Below are 19,463 nucleotides of genomic sequence, written 5' to 3' on the forward strand. Positions count from 1 at the left end.
CATAAATAGCAATTGGGCAGTGATTTAAAGGTTTTATCAATTTTAATGGGAATTCAAGGAGGATATACTAAGTACCCCGTTTTTGAGAGTGGGGTAGTCGAGCGGTGAATAAATACGAAAGAAACAAGTGACCTTGACGAAAAATGTTTCAAATCAGGGGAAAAATGTACTCATGATACAACTGATACCACCGGAAAAATTGTATTGCCACCGCTCCATCTCAAACTTGGTTCCATGAAACAATTTGTCAAACAACTCAATACTGACAGCGACGCTTTTCAATACCTTTGAGGAATATTTCCTAGGCTAAGCGAAGAAAAATAGAAAAAGGTATTTATCATATTCTATCAAACAAGGATACTATATTATATAGTAAATCTTCAACCATAGGGATATTTGTTGGCCTACAAATTCGCAAGGTAATGAAAGACGAACAATTTGCATCTAAATTAAGTCCGGTTGAAAAAGGAGCATGGGACAGCTTCATTTGCCTAACCAAAAATTTCCTTGGCAATAAAAGAAGTGCAAATTACGAAAACGTCGTTGACGAGTTTCTTAATGCATATTTTGTAATGGGATGTAATATGTTAATCTAAATTAATTTTCTACATCCACATTTAAGTTATTTTCCTGAGAACTTGGGTCAGTTAAGTGACGAACAAGGGGACAGGATGCATCAGGAAATGGTTGCGGTATACCGCAAAATATTTGAGGGTAAAAATAAATTAAGCATGCTAGCGGACTATTACTGGTCTCTGAGGAACATGCGACGATGTATACAAAAAATAGCGACATACATTTTTTTTTGCTCTTATTAAAAATTCATTAAAACTACCAACTTTCAATGTTGATTTTTAAAGCCAATGTAAAACGTATATATTAGAGACGTATCATATTCCAATCTAATTTAAATGTAGTTTCATAGTTTGCTTGCAGTTATTGACGGTTTCATATCGAAAAACCTTTCAAAATAAATCCAAAAATATCTGTAAAAATCATTATTTTTTGAATAATTAAGGTAATTACGCCATCTCTTTATTCCGAAATCCAGTAAGCTACACACCTTTATGACCGCATTTTTATTATCTTTCCAATGACACATCAAAATTAAAAATTGGTTCAGAAATGTTGAAATTTTAAGCAAAAAGAAAATGTAACCTGTTTATTGACCATTGGTCAAGATTTTTAGGGTATATTTGAAATTTCAACTATGCACTTTTTCATTACTTGACCAGGCCCACAACATGTGCTATAGGCATTTCAAGTGTTTTGACCTTTTTCCAGATACCATGTAAAAAATAAGAGCCGGATTCGGATATCCGATCGGCTGCCCTATGTAAATTTTACAATATTACATATACAGATTATCTGCTTTTTTGAGCTGAACTATCCAATACGCAGTTAATTGTACAAGATTTCTCCCCTGAAATCCTAGTTATAAAATAATCCTATATTAAAAATAACTTTTCCGTCTGCATCCTTGATTTATAGATTATTTCGGTAAATAGAGGACAAACGTCAAAGACAACAGATAAAAAAAATTAACTCCGATAAGGAAAAACGCGTGGTTGATGTATTTTCATTAGGGATGTGCCATGATCTATTAATCAAACAAGCTGATTAATCGAAAGCCGATTAATTAATTAATCAAAGAATAATTATTTTTGATTAATCAAAACGATTAATTTTCCGATTAATTACATATTGATTAATCAGAATCTAATTAATTTGATTAATTAGCAAACTGATGGATCATAACCTGATTAACCAGAAATCTGAGTAATTGCTGTTATATTCTGTTTTACATACGTACATACATACATAAATAATGTATACAAAAATAGAAAATAATTTATAAATACATATGTCCATATGTACGTACCCTGCAGTACGGGGGAGCGACTACAGGACCGATGAATCGGTAGCTATTTGATAAATACCGTCAATTACCGACCGACTACTTGCAGTGTATTTCATCCAAGAATGATAGAATACAAAGATTGCGCCGATAGGGGTGCAAACNTATTTCGTACCGGCTTAACAACCAAATACTTTGAGAATGCGTCGGATATTGATAAAATATAGCAATTACCTCGGCTGCTTTTTATGAAAGGTCCCAGATGATCCAAATGGTATGGGTTCAGGTTCGCTATAATGTAGACTACCCTCTGACATACCGTGGCGTGATTTATTATAGCAACAATTTGGGCATGCTGCTGAGTAATCTTTAATGTACTTGCGAATTTTCGGAAACAAAAAATGTGATCTTATTCGTTGAATTGTTTTGTCGGCAGCAAAGTGTTCCACAAAACGTAAACCTTCTTCGGTGCGACAATATAATCGATGATCTTTTAATTCGCAAACTTTCTGGATATGGGTTTCTTGATCGGATATTTTCTCTTTCTTCCGAACACTTACCAGCGATGTTAACATTGGATCTTGCAGGTGCATAGTTAACAGCCAGTCGTCGGACGTAGCAGTAACTTTCATGGCCAGTCCGGCCGTTTTGACGTCATTCGATCTGGTGCGCGGCTGAAACGTCGACATGAGCCATACGGGTTCCTCGACGTTGAACGGTGTCGAAGTCGTACTCTAAGAATTTCATCCACCATCGGGAAATTCGGGATTTTAACTCTTTACTTGCTTTGACTTTTGCTATGGCGGAGCAATCCGTCACCAACTTAAACTTTTTCCCCAAAACATACATTCGAAATCGCTCGAGAGACTCAACTACGGCGATNTGGCGGAGCAATCCGTCACCAACTTAAACTTTTTCCCCAAAACATACATTCGAAATCGTTCGAGAGACTCAACTACGGCGATCACCTCGAGCTCATAAGCGTGGTATTTACTTTCTACCGGAGTACAATGTCTACTAAAATAAAATACAGGTTTCCATGCTTTGTTGTCGTTGGACTGAAGTAACGACCGGTCAGGCCGACACTACATGCGTCGGTGTGTCTCATGCTCGGCCATCCTATCCTACAACGCGAGAACAGGAGCGTTGCTTAGGCGTTCGATCAAATCTTCAAATGAACATTGTTGATCTTGACCCCATTTGAAAGGTTCATTTCTTTTTGCGAGGAGTTTAGTAATGGGATTTGAAATCAGGGCGTATTCGGGCACAAATTTTCGAAAAAAACCCGGTTAACCCAAAAAACGTATAGTTTCGGTAATATTATTCGGTACATTAAAGTTTTTAATCGCAGTTATTTTGTTTTCACCCGGCTTAATACTGTTTTTATTTGATACGTGGCCTAGATAATTTTAGTCCACTTTCTCGTAAAAGTTTTAAAAGCTTTGTTAAACGCGATAGGCCTTCGTTCACCGTTTTCCTTGGAATTATAACATCGTCCAAATATACTAGTATTTCACCAGGATTCATTCTCGCGGCTATTTTACAAGACCGAATGGCATCCGGTTGTACTCGTAATGGCCCTCCGTTGTTACAAAGGCAGTGAATTTCTTCGATGATTCTTCCACTTCTATTTGGTGGTATCCCATCCTTAAGTCTAAAGTTGTAAAATATTTGTTACCGGATAATTGTGCAAAATCTTCGTCGATAATTGGCATAGGATATGGGTTTTTCTCTGTAATTTTGTTTAGACACCTATAGTCTACGCATAATCTAGATTCACCAATACCACCGGAGATGCGTAAGGTGAACCAGTCTCGAATAATTTCATTTAAAAATAATTCAGACACGATATCGACACACTATTTTACGTTCAGCAAATGGCACTCTATATGGTTTCATACATATCGGTTTATCGTCGGTTAGTTTAATATTCATTTTCGATACTGTGCATTTACCTAATTCCGATACAGTTTCAGCAAAGACATCTCGGTTTGCTTGTATTATAGATTTTAATTTGAATCGTTCATCCAATGAAATATTCGATATTGTTTTTAATTTTTCAACCGTACACTTATCATTTTCGATCACCAGTCGTTTGCCATTTTGACAGAATACGTCTCTGCCAAGCAACACATCTTCATCGATGTGGTCGTTATCAACCACCAATAATTTTGCTTGATGCCGATCGTTATCTTCTTCTTCTTCTTATTTGGCGCTGTAACCGCCTAAGCGATTTTGGCCGAGTCCAAAACAGCACGCCAGTCATTTCTCTTCTGTGCTAACTGACGCCAATTGAAAATGCCAAGTGAAGCCAAGTCCTTCTCCACCTGGTCTTTCCAACGCAGAGGAGGCCTTCCTCTTCCTCTGTTCCCAGCATCGCGGCCCGCGTTGAATATTTTCAGAGCAGGAGCGTTTCTGTCCATCCGAACGACATGGCCAAGCCAGCGGAGCCGCTGAATTTTAATTCGCTGCACTATGTCTATATCGTTGTAAAGCTCATACAGCTCATCGTTAAATCGTCTGCGATATTCGCCATCACCAACGCGTAAAGGTCCGTAAATCTTTCGCAGAATCTTTCTCTCGAAAACTCCAAGAGCCGCCTCATCAGATGCTTTCATTGTCCATGCTTCCGCGCCATACACCAGCACAGGCATGATGAGTGACTTATAGAGTGTGATCTTTGTACGACGAGAGAGGACTTTACTTCTCAATTGCCTACTCAGCCCAAAGTAGCACTTGTTGGCAAGAGTGATTCTCCGTTGGATTTCAAGGCTGACATTATTATTGGTGTTAATGCTGGTTCCCAAATAAACGAAGACGTCTACTTTTTCAAACTTGTAACTGTCAACAGTGACGTGGGTGCCAAGACGCGTATGCTCTGACTGTTTGTGTGATGACAGGAGATACTTCGTTTTGTCCTCGTTCACCACCAGACCCATTCGCTTTGCTTCTCTATCCAATCCCGAGAAGGCAGAACAGACGTAGCCCTTGTTTTTACCGATAATATCGATGTCGTCGGCATACGCCAGCAATTGTACGCTCTTATAAAGTATTGTGCCTGAGCGGTTCAGTTCTGCGGCTCTTATTATCTTCTCCAACATAAGATTAAAGAAATCACACGAAAGGGAGTCCCCTTGTCTGAAACCTCGTTTGGTATCAAACGGCTCGGAGAGGTCCTTCCCTATTCTGACGGAGCTGGTGGTATTGCTCAACGTCATTTTACACAGCCGTATTAGTTTCGCGGGGATACCAAATTCAGACATCGCGGCATAAAGGCAACTTCTCTTCGTGCTGTCGAAAGCGGCTTTGAAATCGACAAATAGATGGTGTGTGTCGATCCTATTCTCGCGGGTCTTTTCCAAGATTTGGCGTATTGTGAATACCTGATCTATGGTGGATTTTCCAGGCCTAAAGCCACACTGATAAGGTCCAATCAGCTCGTTGACGGTGGGCTTCAGTCTTTCGCACAATACGCTCGATAAGACCTTGTAACCTATGCTTAGAAGGCTAATTCCGCGGTAGTTGGCGCGTATGGCGGGGTCGCCTTTCTTGTGGATTGGGCAGAGCACACTTAAATTCCAGTCGTCGGGCATGCGTTCATCTGACCATATTCTGCATACGAGCTGATGCATGCACCTCATCAGCTCCTCGCCGCCGTACTTGAATAGCTCGGCTGGCAGGCCGTCAGCTCCAGCAGCTTTGTTGTTTTTCAGCCGCGTAATCGCTATTCGTACCTCGTCATAGTCAGGCGGTGGGACAGCTACTCCATCATCATCGACTGGGGACTCGGGTTCGTCTTCCTCACTACTTTCAGCGCTGCTACCATTCAGTAGGTTATAAAAGTGTTCCCTCCACAATTTAAGTATATTCTGGACATCGGTCACTAGGTCGCCATTGTTGTTCTTACAGGAGTTCGCCCCGGTCTTGAAACCTTCCGTAAGTCGCCTAACCCTCTGGTAGAATTTTCGGGCGTTCTTCCTGTCGGCCAGCATCTCAAGCTCTTCGCACTCACGTATTTCGGCCTCTCTCTTCTTATTGCGGCAAATACGTCTCGCTTCCTTCTTCAGTTCCCTATAACGGTCCCACATGGCTCGCGTTGCGCCCGATCGCAGCGTGGCCCTGTAGGCGGCATCTTTTTTCTCTGCGGCTTCTTGACATTCCTCATCGTACCAGTTGTTCTTTCGGGCTCGCTGAAATCCAACTACTTCTTCGGCGGCGGTACTTAATGATCGGGAAATGTGGTTCCACTGCTCGCGTACGTCGGATTGTTGAAGAGTGCTCTCAGAGAGCAGGTGTGTGAGTCGAGTGGCGAATAAATTGGCCGTCTGTTGTGATTGCAGCTTTTCGACGTTAAGCTTTCCTTGCATTGTTGGGCGCACATTTTTTGCTGCACAGAGGCGGGTGCGTATCTTGGCTACAACAAGATAGTGGTCCGAGTCGATGTTTGGCCCTCGGAGTGTACGTACGTCCAAAACGCTTGAAGCATGCCTTCCGTCTATCACAACATGATCGATTTGGTTTCTCGTTTTTCGATCTGGAGACAGCCATGTAGCTTGGTGGATGTTCTTATGCTGGAACCTAGTACTACATATTACCAAGTAAGCCGATCGTTATCACCCAGCAAAAAATCGGTAATCGCTTTTAGTGGTAACGTGTTCTAGAAGGCATAGCGTTATAATGCCTTCGAATTTTTTCGCTTCTTTTAGGCATTGCCAGTAATGCAAAGTAGAATGTGCTACAATATTTTATTTATCTCGCTTCTTCGTTTCATTTCGGGGAATGCAAAGTAGAATGTCCTATAATATTTATTTTTTAATTCGTTTCTTTGCTTAATTTCCGGGAATGCAAAGTAGAATGTCCTACAATATTTTATTTGTTTCGCTTCTTTGCGTCATTTCAGGTAATGCAAAGTAGAATGTCCTACAATATTTTATTCGTTTCGCTTCTTTGCTTCATTTCGGGGAATGCAAAGTTGAATGTCCTACAATATTTTATTTGTTTCGCTTCTTTGCTTCATTTCGGGGAATGCAAAGTAGAATGCTGCATCGTAGTCAGCTGAAAAATGGAATGAATATCCAAAAATTCTTTTTCTACCGTTACTTTCTGTGGAAATTTGTCTCGCATAAAAATCATGTTTTGCTTTGTTCAATTTGCAGCGAAGTTGAAGTCAGTCAAAGAAGTGACGTACAAGAGTGAGGAAGTACAATTTTAAGCTTAATTAAATATGCATGTATGTACTTACCGATTTTAAAGAAAATCTTAATACCTAAATACATACACATGTACGCTGATTTATAAAAATTTTAATTAATGTTAACCTTTTAAGACATTTTCTGATTTCAATTTAATATAAATAAGTATGTACTTATCTAGGCATTCTACATTAGTTTCTCTGTAAGGCATTCTTTGTTCGCTTCTCTGGATTCTGTTTATCCATGCGTTCTCCCTTCGTTTGAAGGTAATGCTGCGGGTAAGGGCTTACCTCCAATGACATGCCCATGTTAAAATAAGGCCTTCTTGAAGCGAAATGGTAAGCGATTCCCATCGCCTACCTCGTTTCCACTTTCGTTTCTGCGGTAATCTTGTTTTTTGCTGGGCAATTTCGAGGGAAACTAAAATTTTCGCGGTGCATTCGTATGTGCCACCTGCAAATCCTTGCAACACTCGCGTACAATTTACAGTTTTACCAATTTTCTTCCTTCCTACTGAACGACGGATTAGTAAACAAACACTACCAGAGTCTATTATGGCTTTTGTTTCGTGTCCGTTGACTTTAATTTATTTTGTTAAATTAGCTTTATTGATTTCATCGTCATTAATTTTATTTACTTTATGGCTGTTTTCACCATCTCTGGTTAACACTAATCTTCAGTAAAACATCGTTACCGACGTTATCGACCCAATGTTATATGTATGGAGTCAATAACGTCGGTAACGATGTTTAACTGGAGATTAGTGTTGGTGAAAACGGCCCTTAGTATTTGAATTCATTTTATCTTTTGGTTGTTTACAATTTGCTGCTTTATGGCCTGTACGGTTACACGTTTCACATGTTGTTGTTGTTGTTGTTGTTGTAGCGGCTACGACAACCCCGCCCAGGACGGTTGGTATCTCAGTCGTTGTCGTCAAGCTCCACTAACGGCAACCCTAGGAAGCGTGCAGCTCCTGTGGGGTTTGTCCACAGGGACAAGGCCGTTAGGGTTGTCGGGTTTTCCGGGCATGCGAAGAGATTTTTCGAGTCATGTGGGGTCTCTCCGCATGCCGGACATCATTCGGCACATCCTCATTCAACCTACTCAGGTAGGAGTTCAACCTGCTGCAGTAGCCGGAGCGAAGTTGTGCAAGTGTTGTGCGTGTCTCCCGAGGCAGATGGAGCTCCATCGCGTCAATGTCCGGTGTTTGTGTGCCTAGAACGGCATTCACAGGTCTTGAGTCTACATAACTCGAGACTGAGTCCCTGTGAATGCCGTTCAGGGCCTGTCGGTAAGCTGTCGGGTCGAGAGGTTGCTTAATGAACCTCTGGACTTCGCCCGTCAGTTCATATAGATGCCTCCTGACGTGCCTAGGCGAGGGCTCCTCTGCAAGCAATACGTAGATATAGGTCCTTTTTTGTTTTCCACTTGCAATAATTTTAAATATTTATTATGTTCGAAAAGCAACCGTGGACGCCAGCTGGCAGTGAAGCTTGCAAATTATTGTTCGTGCTAAACTTCGTAAGTTTCTCTCTTTGGGAGTGTAAGATACCTTATGATCTGAATTGTATTGCTTGCCAATTCTTGCTGACTAATCCAAACGAGCGCAACTATTATGAGAAATGCCTTAAATAAGGTATCACTTTTTTAAAAGAATATGAGACTACACTAAATTACACTGTACAGTACTAAAAGACATAGAACTTACTTGCAGAAGCGTTTTCTCAAGCTGCTTTCGTAACGCCAGTTTTGCGGCTGCTTGCCTCTGTGCCGGTGTCAATACTTCATCACGAGACGTGCTACGATCACACTTAAATTATAATTCAAAATTTCGTTAGTAGTTTTCGCAACTTGAAAAAGTTGTTCAAATATATTGAGGAGTCCACATAATTTACCTTTAAATCGTGGTGTTGCTGCTGTTGATTTTGTTGCAGGTTTGATGTAGCAGGTGTGATAGAAACGGAGTTATTTATCATCCCAGATATCTTTGAATTGTCATTAATATTGCTCTGTGGTAGATTAATAAAAAAAATTATTTTAAAACATATTCCAAATTAAAGTATGTTTACATATAGTACGGATGTGTTTTGCTTCTGCTCTTGCTATTTAGTTTGTTAGTATTTTGTTCATGACTCTTACGGAAAGTGTAGCAAATCATTTGCGTGAAATGATACCTTAATTGTGCCGTGCGGTGGTTTTTGTCAAAAACAATTTCACCGTATTTGCTGTACGGTGTAGCCTGAATACGATGTCAGGCTATTTAACCAGAATAAAAGCATATCTGTTATCTTTGCCCAGAGTGTTTGCTCATGCCTGCAAAATTAATTACGTCTTTGATTCTTTTATGACCGCGCATAAAAATGGCTTAGACTCTATCGTAACCACAATAATGGGCCGATTTGATGAAATTCATAAAGAAATTGCTTTACTAAATTTAAAAAACAGTGAACACAACAAATATGTCTCATCATGTTTAAACCCTTTGTGTTTAGAATTCAGTGCCCTAAAAGATGTTGGCCAAGGTACATAAACTGTTAAATTGAACAACAACAAGAATAAGTCAAACGGTTTTTCTGACCTACGGAGAGCGAAGTCACCAACTTCGGCTATTGAAAATGTCTCACACTCTCAAAATGCTGTCAATACTGCGTGTGACGCTAAAACGCCTGTTCTGTCATTTTCTGAATCTTCGGGTTTTGGGAGTACCGCGATTGTTAACAATGCAACCTCACTTACTCCTCCTGAGGTGAACAATAATGTTACTTCCGATGCTTTGCCGTTGGCTTCTCAACAAATGCGGACTGCATTATCAGCTGATGAGTTCTGCGTTTGCAAAGAATGCGTCTTCATCTACTCCTGCTGACGTGAATGATGACACTTCTGTCGCTTTGTCATCTGTTTCTAAAAAATGCCGACAGCGTTAAACTGCAGACTATTTTCAAAATCTTCACTTGCAAAGTGATGCATGCAAATATAGAAAGTTTTAAATTGGAAATCCTTGCTTTGCCGGCAGAACTGGATCCACTTTTTCCTAAGTTCTGGATCTGAAGGAAAAGTAAACAAACTGCACTCTGCCGCCGTTTTTCCACATTTCGCAACTGCGCACTTCATTTTACAACGTTTTTATTTTATAACTTTAACAAAAATATCACAAATCAATACGTTTTCCTCGCAAACCAATACGTTTCCCTCGCAAACCAATACGTTTCCCTCGCAAACCAATACGCTTCCCACCAAAAATTTTATATTATGACGTCAACACTCGAACAGCTGATTTGTAAACAAGAGTAACGGACCTGCGCAAAGCGCAATCTCTTTATTCTATCATTCTTGTATTTCATCCATTACTTTTACAAGGCGATGTCCTAGGCGGTAGTCACCATCGGCTCTCTCTGCACTACCGTGATTATGGGCGCCCTCTGTCGTAGTTTTTCGCTATTCTGCTTACGACTGGTTCGACTCTGCACTACCATGTGCACGTGTACCACGCATGTGTACCACGGGTTAATAGAGTAGCTACTTACCTAGGAGTTGGTGCAGTAGCGGTTCAAAAGTAGCGATTGACTCCAGCAGTACTGGAGGGTAATTACTCAGGATCTGATTAATCAGAATCTGATTAATCTAATTATTTGATTGATCAGGATTATGATTAATTAAAAAATTGATTAACCGATAAATCGCACATACCTAATTTTCATTAAAAAATAAGAAAAAATTGTAATACTACGCATGCTTACATATCGTCCGCTTCACGTATCGTCCCGTTGTTGCAATATTTTGTGACCCAAGTTTCAAAACACGTTTTTTCTGACATCAATAAAGCTAAAAACTGGATAAAGCTTAAATTGAAGAGGGAGATCATTAGGATATTTGGCAATGCTTTGACGAAATCGCCAATGGTTGTGATGCCGATTCCAGTTTTGTAGTGATGTGGGTAGACAAGGCAGCGACCGTACAAGAAAACCGCAGCGATTTAGAAATGTAGAAATATTTGCAGCTACCCAGTGCACGGATTTCGAAAAAAATAATAGTGGTAGATTTTGCATACAAAAATTAGGAGAAGTCGGTAGATTTTTTTTACGAAACGATACATATTAGATAGTTTTTACTCATATAGGATAAATGAAGGCGAATTCAGGCAAGATGGGGTTACCAGAGCAGCTGGATTTTTGCCTCGGTGATTCTTAATGTCAAAAAGGTGTATTTGTTGTAATTCTTAGTGCCATTATGCATACAATTTGTTAGTGGTATTTTTGTTTTTGAACTTCTGCTGTCACCTTATGTGAATTCGCCTTGGAATAAATTGTAATTTTTTATAAAACAACAAAAAATATATTTCACGCGAATAAAACATTTAACAAAAAACGTATATGTACATAAAACTGAATAAAAAAAATACCAGCTTGTTTATCTCAAATGCATTTTAAATTGAAAAAGCGAAATCGCTACCAAATGCCGTAATCTCATAAGGAAATTTCCATCCGAATTTGATTCGATCACGGATGCCTTGATTCTGGCTCTGTATTACATAAAAACAAACAATTACTCTTCACTTAAAAATTGCTTGATTAAAATTAGTTTTGAAATGCTTGAAGTTTGCAGACCATTCGTTTGGCAGTCTTTTACAAGAAACGTATTGCAAACGGAAAATATTTCCATAAACAGCTGATAGAGATGCGATTTCACTTTTAAATTGGTTATGGTCAGAGTTAACTACCCATATTTATTTTAGGTGTGTTCGAAGACAAAATATGTATACACTGCGTTCATTAAAATCTCTTTGCTTTCTTTCCGAAAAATATTGGTAGATTTTTAGATTTTGTTGGTAAAAATGGTAGAAAATAAAATACAGCTAAAAAGTTGGTAGATCTACCAATAAAGTGGTAAAGACCGTGCACTGCAGCTACCCCTTTACCCAGACAAAATGAACGTTTAATTTGGTGGAAGCATATCGCAAAGAACTTCGAAATTTTGTTTACACTGATAACAGAAACATGGATAACAAACATACGGATAACAGAAAAACGGCCGGATTCCGGATATCTACCGGATACCCGGTCCATCCCTAGTTATTTGCAAACCCGTGTAATCAACAGAAATGTATTTCTGTTCGGGAAGTAGAGACATTCACATCAGTAGAGGGAGGTATAGACATCACTAAAGACTCATTTAAGAAGCAATATCAGTTCGGTTCGCTATGCAAGAAACTTGTAAAAGCGTGAACAAGTTGTTACCAAGTCGTGTTCGTTTTGGACAAAAAACTTGCAATACAAATTTGACATTTCATTTACGGACGAATTTGGGAATTCATGCTGGGGAAATTTTCGCCAGCAACAATTTGCAAGCACACGGTTGGATTTTTGTCAGTGACTTCCACAAAGAAATTGAAGCGTATGTTGAAGAAAGCCAAAAAAAGAAGAAATATACGTAGATATAGGTCCTTTTTTGTTTTCCACTTGCAATAATTTTAAATATTTATTATGTTCGAAAAGCAACCGTGGACGCCAGCTGGCAGTGAAGCTTGCAAATTATTGTTCGTGCTAAACTTCGTAAGTTTCTCTCTTTGGGAGTGTAAGATACCTTATGATCTGAATTGTATTGCTTGCCAATTCTTGCTGACTAATCCAAACGAGCGCAACTATTATGAGAAATGCCTTAAATAAGGTATCACTTTTTTAAAAGAATATGAGACTACACTAAATTACACTGTACAGTACTAAAAGACATAGAACTTACTTGCAGAAGCGTTTTCTCAAGCTGCTTTCGTAACGCCAGTTTTGCGGCTGCTTGCCTCTGTGCCGGTGTCAATACTTCATCACGAGACGTGCTACGATCACACTTAAATTATAATTCAAAATTTCGTTAGTAGTTTTCGCAACTTGAAAAAGTTGTTCAAATATATTGAGGAGTCCACATAATTTACCTTTAAATCGTGGTGTTGCTGCTGTTGATTTTGTTGCAGGTTTGATGTAGCAGGTGTGATAGAAACGGAGTTATTTATCATCCCAGATATCTTTGAATTGTCATTAATATTGCTCTGTGGTAGATTAATAAAAAAAATTATTTTAAAACATATTCCAAATTAAAGTATGTTTACATATAGTACGGATGTGTTTTGCTTCTGCTCTTGCTATTTAGTTTGTTAGTATTTTGTTCATGACTCTTACGGAAAGTGTAGCAAATCATTTGCGTGAAATGATACCTTAATTGTGCCGTGCGGTGGTTTTTGTCAAAAACAATTTCACCGTATTTGCTGTACGGTGTAGCCTGAATACGATGTCAGGCTATTTAACCAGAATAAAAGCATATCTGTTATCTTTGCCCAGAGTGTTTGCTCATGCCTGCAAAATTAATTACGTCTTTGATTCTTTTATGACCGCGCATAAAAATGGCTTAGACTCTATCGTAACCACAATAATGGGCCGATTTGATGAAATTCATAAAGAAATTGCTTTACTAAATTTAAAAAACAGTGAACACAACAAATATGTCTCATCATGTTTAAACCCTTTGTGTTTAGAATTCAGTGCCCTAAAAGATGTTGGCCAAGGTACATAAACTGTTAAATTGAACAACAACAAGAATAAGTCAAACGGTTTTTCTGACCTACGGAGAGCGAAGTCACCAACTTCGGCTATTGAAAATGTCTCACACTCTCAAAATGCTGTCAATACTGCGTGTGACGCTAAAACGCCTGTTCTGTCATTTTCTGAATCTTCGGGTTTTGGGAGTACCGCGATTGTTAACAATGCAACCTCACTTACTCCTCCTGAGGTGAACAATAATGTTACTTCCGATGCTTTGCCGTTGGCTTCTCAACAAATGCGGACTGCATTATCAGCTGATGAGTTCTGCGTTTGCAAAGAATGCGTCTTCATCTACTCCTGCTGACGTGAATGATGACACTTCTGTCGCTTTGTCATCTGTTTCTAAAAAATGCCGACAGCGTTATTGTTGTTGTAGTGGCTACAACAACCCCGCCCAGATCGTTTAATATCTCAGTCGCTGTCGTGAAACTCCACTAACGGAAGCCCCAGGAAGCGTGCAGCCTCATTGGGGTCGGTACACAGGGACAAAGGCGTTAGTGTTGTTGGGTTTTCCGAGCATACGAAGAGATGTTTTGAGTCGTGGGGTGTATCTCCACATACCGGACACTCATTTGGCACATTTGCGTCTAATCTGCTCAGGTATGAGTCTAACCTGCTGCAGTAGCCAGAGCGAAGTTGGGCTATTTTAGTTCTGGCCTCCCGAGGCAGATGAAGCTCCGTCTCGTCGATGTCCGGTGCTTGTTGCCTAGAACGGCATTCACAGGTCTGGAGTCTACATAACTCGACACTGACTTCCTAAGAATGCCGTTCAGGGCCTGTCGATATGCTGACGGGTCCAGAGGCTGCTTAATGAACCTCTGGACTTCGTCCGTCAGTTCGTAGAGATGCCTCCTGACGTGCCTGGGCGAGAGCTCTTCTGCAAGCAAGTGTCGTTCGGGCGACAACACAAGACATCCAGTCGCTGTCCGAAGAGCAGTGTTTTGAGTCGTCTGCAGCTTCATCCACTGCGTCCTACTGGTCCCCGGCGACCACACTGGTGCTGCGTAATTGTAAACCGACCGGCCTATTGCCTTGTATGTTGCCAGCAACGTTTCTTTGTCTTAGCCCCAAGTACTGCCGGCTAGCGACTTGAGGACTTTGTTGCGGCTCTGTACTTTGTTTACAATAGCGGTTGCGTGCGCAGAGAAGGAGAGCAGACCGTTGAAGGTTACTCCGAGTACTTTTGGGTTATTCACCGTCGGAATTGGTGTATAATTGACGTGAATTCCCAGCGGTAGTCTGACCTTCGTAAAGGTGGTGAACAAGGCCTCAGAGGATTTTGTAGGGGAGGGGGTTAGGCTCCTAGCAGTGAAGAAGTGAGAAATCTCGGAGAGATAATCGTTTGCTTTCGAGCACAAGTCATCAATTCCATTCCCAGATGCAAATATCGATCAATGGTCAGCATAGGAGACAATCGGGACTCCCTCTGATGGTTGAGGGAGCTTTGAAATATAGTAGTTAAACAGTAATGGGGAAAGGAAACCGCCCTGTGGAACCCCCTGTTTTATTTTTCTAGGTTTGCTCGATTTGTCTCTAAACATTACTGACGAGTGGCGACCACTTAATAATTCGCCGACCACCGTTTGAGCCTCTGTGAGAGAGCGGAGGCCTCTATGTCTTCTAGCAGCGAGGAGTGGCTGACAATGTCAAACGCCAGATCAGATCCAACGCTACTCGAGTACTTCTCTCACAGGGACAGTTGCGGTTTAAGCCGCATGTTATCTGCGTGTTTATGGCTTTAAGTTCTGTTGTTGTACTGTGCCTGATGCTTCGCTGGGGTCAGGCGGTTCGTGAAATAGGGGAGCAGGAAGTTCCTCTATTGTCTTCGTTACTGGGGAAAGGAGTGTTATCGGACGATAACACTCTCCTTTGTTGGCTGGTTTCCCGGTTCTTGCAATGGGACGACTCTCTCCCCATCTTCCAGGCGTCTGGGATGATTATAGTGGCCATTGACAGATTGAGGTCCTCCGTTAGGTACGCTACTCCCGCCAGGACCCAAATTTTTTAGCATCAACATGCATATTCCGTCCAGCCCCATGCCTTTGGAGGCTTTCGCCTTCCCGATGGCTACCCGAACTTCACCGCTAGTGAAAGCAAGAGGGGCACAGGTTCTTGGCAGTTTGTGCAGCCTTCTGGTCACTCGACGCTTGGCTTTGTCCGCCGGAGGATGCAGTATGAATTGCAGGCTAAAATAGCTCGCTAAAAGAAATTTCGACCCTGTCGTCGTGCTTCGTCGGATTGGACAGTAACTTCACGGTTGACCAAAGCTTACTCACACCAGAGGCGTAGCTAACAGTCGGTTGGTTTATCGATCGAGATGACTATGGGCAGATGGACTGATGGCAAAGTCAGCATATGTCGCCATGATACGCTGTTTATCAGACCAGCGCTGACTATTGTTGTCTGGCGAGCTGCAGCAGTTGGCCATAATCCTGGTGGGTGCGTCGTCACTCGTTGTGCAGAATGTCGAATCGTCAATCTGCTCAGCCAAGTCTGTTCCCCTGCGATCGTTTGACAGGCTTGAAAGCCAAAGATCGTGGTGCGCATTAAAGTCAGCTACTACCATACGGTTTTCACCTCTGAGGGGCGCACCTATATCAGGCTGATATCCTGCCGGGCAGCAGGTGACGTTAAATATTTCGACAGCAATGCCCTGACATTCTAGGGTGGTATCCCTGCGGTCGATGTCAGCTTCGATAAGACGATACTGCACGGTGTGGTGCGTGATGAAAGCTACACCACCACCACTATCTCGCTCGCGATCTCGACGGTGCACGTTGTATCCGGCGCAATTCAACAATGTCGAACTGCTGTGCAACTTCTTTTCTTGGATCGCACCTATCAAATAACATGCCATCCCAGGAAGACGGTTATCTCCTCGATCTTGCTCTGAAGTTTGTTACAATCGAATTGAACGAGCTTCATGTGGTCCGCGAGACGTGTTGTTATGCGGGGTGTGAGGGAATCCAATCTCGCGTGGTGCGCAGACCTGAACATGCCCTAAAGTGCCACCAGCCAAGGCAGGTGTTGCACATGACTGATGTCACGTTACGGATTATTCAGGTCTGACACACCATGCAGATTGTAGGAACAACCAGGAGTAGGCGGCGGCGTGTGGGTGGTGGTGCGGTTGTGTCTTTTGTGTGGTCTGTCGTGGTGTTGGTGTGGTTTATTGTGTTGTTGTAGTGTTTGTGTTGAGCTGCTCAGGTGGACTGGGGTTAGCCGTGAAGGCTGCTCTCTTTGAGCAGATGGGGACACAAATGATGTGGTCCACTGCCGATGTGTCCGTAGGCCTGAGCAGACTCTGAGGTGACCCTGAGGTTAAGTGTGGCCGAACGCCGCCTACTGTAGAAAGAAGTTCTGCACAAAAATACTGTGCACAGCGTAGTCGGTGCTGGACATTTTATATTCATTTTCAAGATATTTGTATTTAAAAAAGGGCTGAATTTGACCTATGCTCCTTGGTAACTTCTGAGGTTTTCGTTTCCCACAGAAATAAAATATATACTTGCTGTAAAAACCTCTATGTTGTTGTTGTTGTAGCGGCTACAACAACCCCGCCCAGATCGGTTGATATCTCAACCGTTGTCGTCGAGTTCCACTAACGGCAGCCCCAAGAAGCGTGCAGCCTCTATTGGGTCGGTCCACAGGGACGACGCCGTTATGGTTGTAGGGTTTTCCAGGCATGCGAAGAGATGTTTCGAGTCGTGAGGGGTCTCTCCGCATGCCGGACATTCATTCGGCACATCCGCATATAGCCTACTCAGGTAGGAGTTTAGCCTGCTGCAATAGCTAGAGCGAAGTTGGGATATTGTTCGTCTGGTCTCCCGAGGCAGATGGAGCTCCGTCGCGTCAATGTCCGCTGTTTGTGTGTCTAGAACGGCATTCACAGGTCTAGAGTCCACATAACTCGAGACTGAGTCCCTGTGAATGCCGTTCAGGGCCTGTCGGTACGCTGACGGGTCCAGAGACTGATTAATGAACCTCTGGACTTCGTCCGTCAGTTCATATAGATGCCTCCTGACGTGCTTTGGCGAGGGCTCCTCTGCAAGCAGCTGTATATTTGGGTGGCCACATCTGTGGCTCCCAACCAAAAACTGCTTGCAGAGCATTGTGGTATGCTCCTTAACAGCGAGCATTTTCGCCTCGTCGTGCAGGTGGTATTCTGGCGACATCAGAAGGCATCCAATCGCTGTTCTAAGTGCAGTGTTTTGAGTCGTCTGTAGCTTCATCCACAGCGTCCTACTAGTCCCCGGCGTCCACACTGGTGCTGCGTAATTTAAAACCGGGCGGCATATTGCTTTGTATGTTGCCAGCAACATTTCTTTGTCTTTACCCCAAGCCCCCGCTAGGGCAGGCACCTTGTCGTTGGTGCGGGGGCTTAGCTGAATCATCAATCGGGACGCATCAGGAGGTGTCAGCACGCACGCATCAGCACCTCTCGGGTATGGCACGGGCGCGCTGCACTGTNGGTACGGGCGCGCTGCACTGCCCTGGTGCGACCCGCTGATGGACAGTGACCAAGAACTGCCACCCCCCCCTAATCCAGGGTGTAATGCGACACCGTGCCCATTGGAGGGTTTGCAGCCAGGGGGGTCAACAATCCCGCTGTATTATAACGGCGCCTTCCTGACACCGGGCCGCCTCAGGGAGTAACGGTGGCCTTACCGTGGCAAGGGGCGCTACCACGGCGGACGATATGAGATCCCCGGTATTATACTTAGACCACTGAACTTGCCTCGACAAGAAGGTGGTTGTACGAACAAGATGAAGAACCACAGAAAGAACAAAAACACGAACAAAAAACAAACAAGATGGCTGGATGGCCTGAAAAACTTAACGCCAGAAGAAGCCGAGCTGTTCGCAGAATACGCCCGAGACGATGACCGCCCCTCATCCAGTAGGGGCAGACCAGGCCAAACGAGGTAGTTACAGCCCCCACCAATGCAGATGAGACGAGAACCAGCAAAAGCCTGAAGAACCCAGCAGAGGTTAAAGACCGGCGAAACACCGAGGAGAACAAAACCCGGTCAACTAACCAGCAACTGAGCCCACCTACCGTCAGGACACGGCACATACCCGCCGCGAGAAGCGCTGACAAACCGCCTGAGGCAAGCGAGCCCTCACTAGCAAGCAAGAGAACGGGAGGTNACGGGAGGACGCAGACGACCAAGAAGCGACTCAGATAGCAGCTCGGAGGCCAACCTCACTGCTGGATCCCAGCGGAAACGGCCAGCCCACCACCGAGACATCAACTACAGGAAACTAGCTGCCAAACATGCGGAAAAAGCGCCCCAACACGCCCGGACCTATGACTTCCCGCACAAAGGGCTTGAGGGCAAAACGACCTCGCCCCACCGTGGTAATCAGCGTCAACTGCTCACGCACAGGAGCCTAGAGGGCAATATGACCTCGCCTCCCCTCAACACGCAGCACATGGTGTCCCAGCACTCAATGATTGGGGGCAGGCCGGCCTCAACATACCGCGACTTTCAGCAACGGGAAGACAAGCGCGGAGGGCTAGAGGGCAGAAGAACCTTGCCCTATCGCGACCACCGTGACGAACAACGCCAACTGCCCACACAGGAGGCTAGAGGGCAGTACGACCTCGCCTCCCCTCGCCATGCAGCAAATAGGATCTCAACCTCAACACTTGAGGAGTGAGGGCAGGCTGACGTCAACATATTGCGACAACCAGCTATGGGAAGACACGCGCGGAGGGCTGGAAGGCAGAACGACCTCGCCCTATCGCGACCATCATCGACGCGAAGACCCACGAAGAAAGCCAGAGGGTAGATTGAACTCCTCCCTTGGCGCACCGCAGCT

General features: G+C 43.1%; 1 protein-coding gene across 1 annotated transcript in view; it reads right to left on the reverse strand.

The window, feature by feature from the left end:
- The window catches only part of simj (transcriptional repressor p66-beta simjang), a 258,063-nt gene that overhangs the window by 178,560 nt on the left and 60,040 nt on the right, over nt 1–19,463 (reverse strand). Inside the window, exons 4-5 of the mRNA XM_017611461.1 lie at nt 12,974–13,087; nt 12,787–12,888 (exon numbers count right to left, since the gene is read on the reverse strand). Coding sequence (XP_017466950.1) covers nt 12,787–12,888; nt 12,974–13,087 — 216 coding nt within the window. The remainder of the gene's footprint in view (nt 1–12,786; nt 12,889–12,973; nt 13,088–19,463) is intronic.

The sequence above is a fragment of the Rhagoletis zephyria genome, unplaced genomic scaffold, assembly GCF_001687245.7.
Source record: "Rhagoletis zephyria isolate East Lansing unplaced genomic scaffold, Rhagoletis_zephyria_1.1 Rzeph_scaffold_00408, whole genome shotgun sequence".
Lineage (NCBI taxonomy): Eukaryota > Metazoa > Arthropoda > Insecta > Diptera > Tephritidae > Rhagoletis > Rhagoletis zephyria.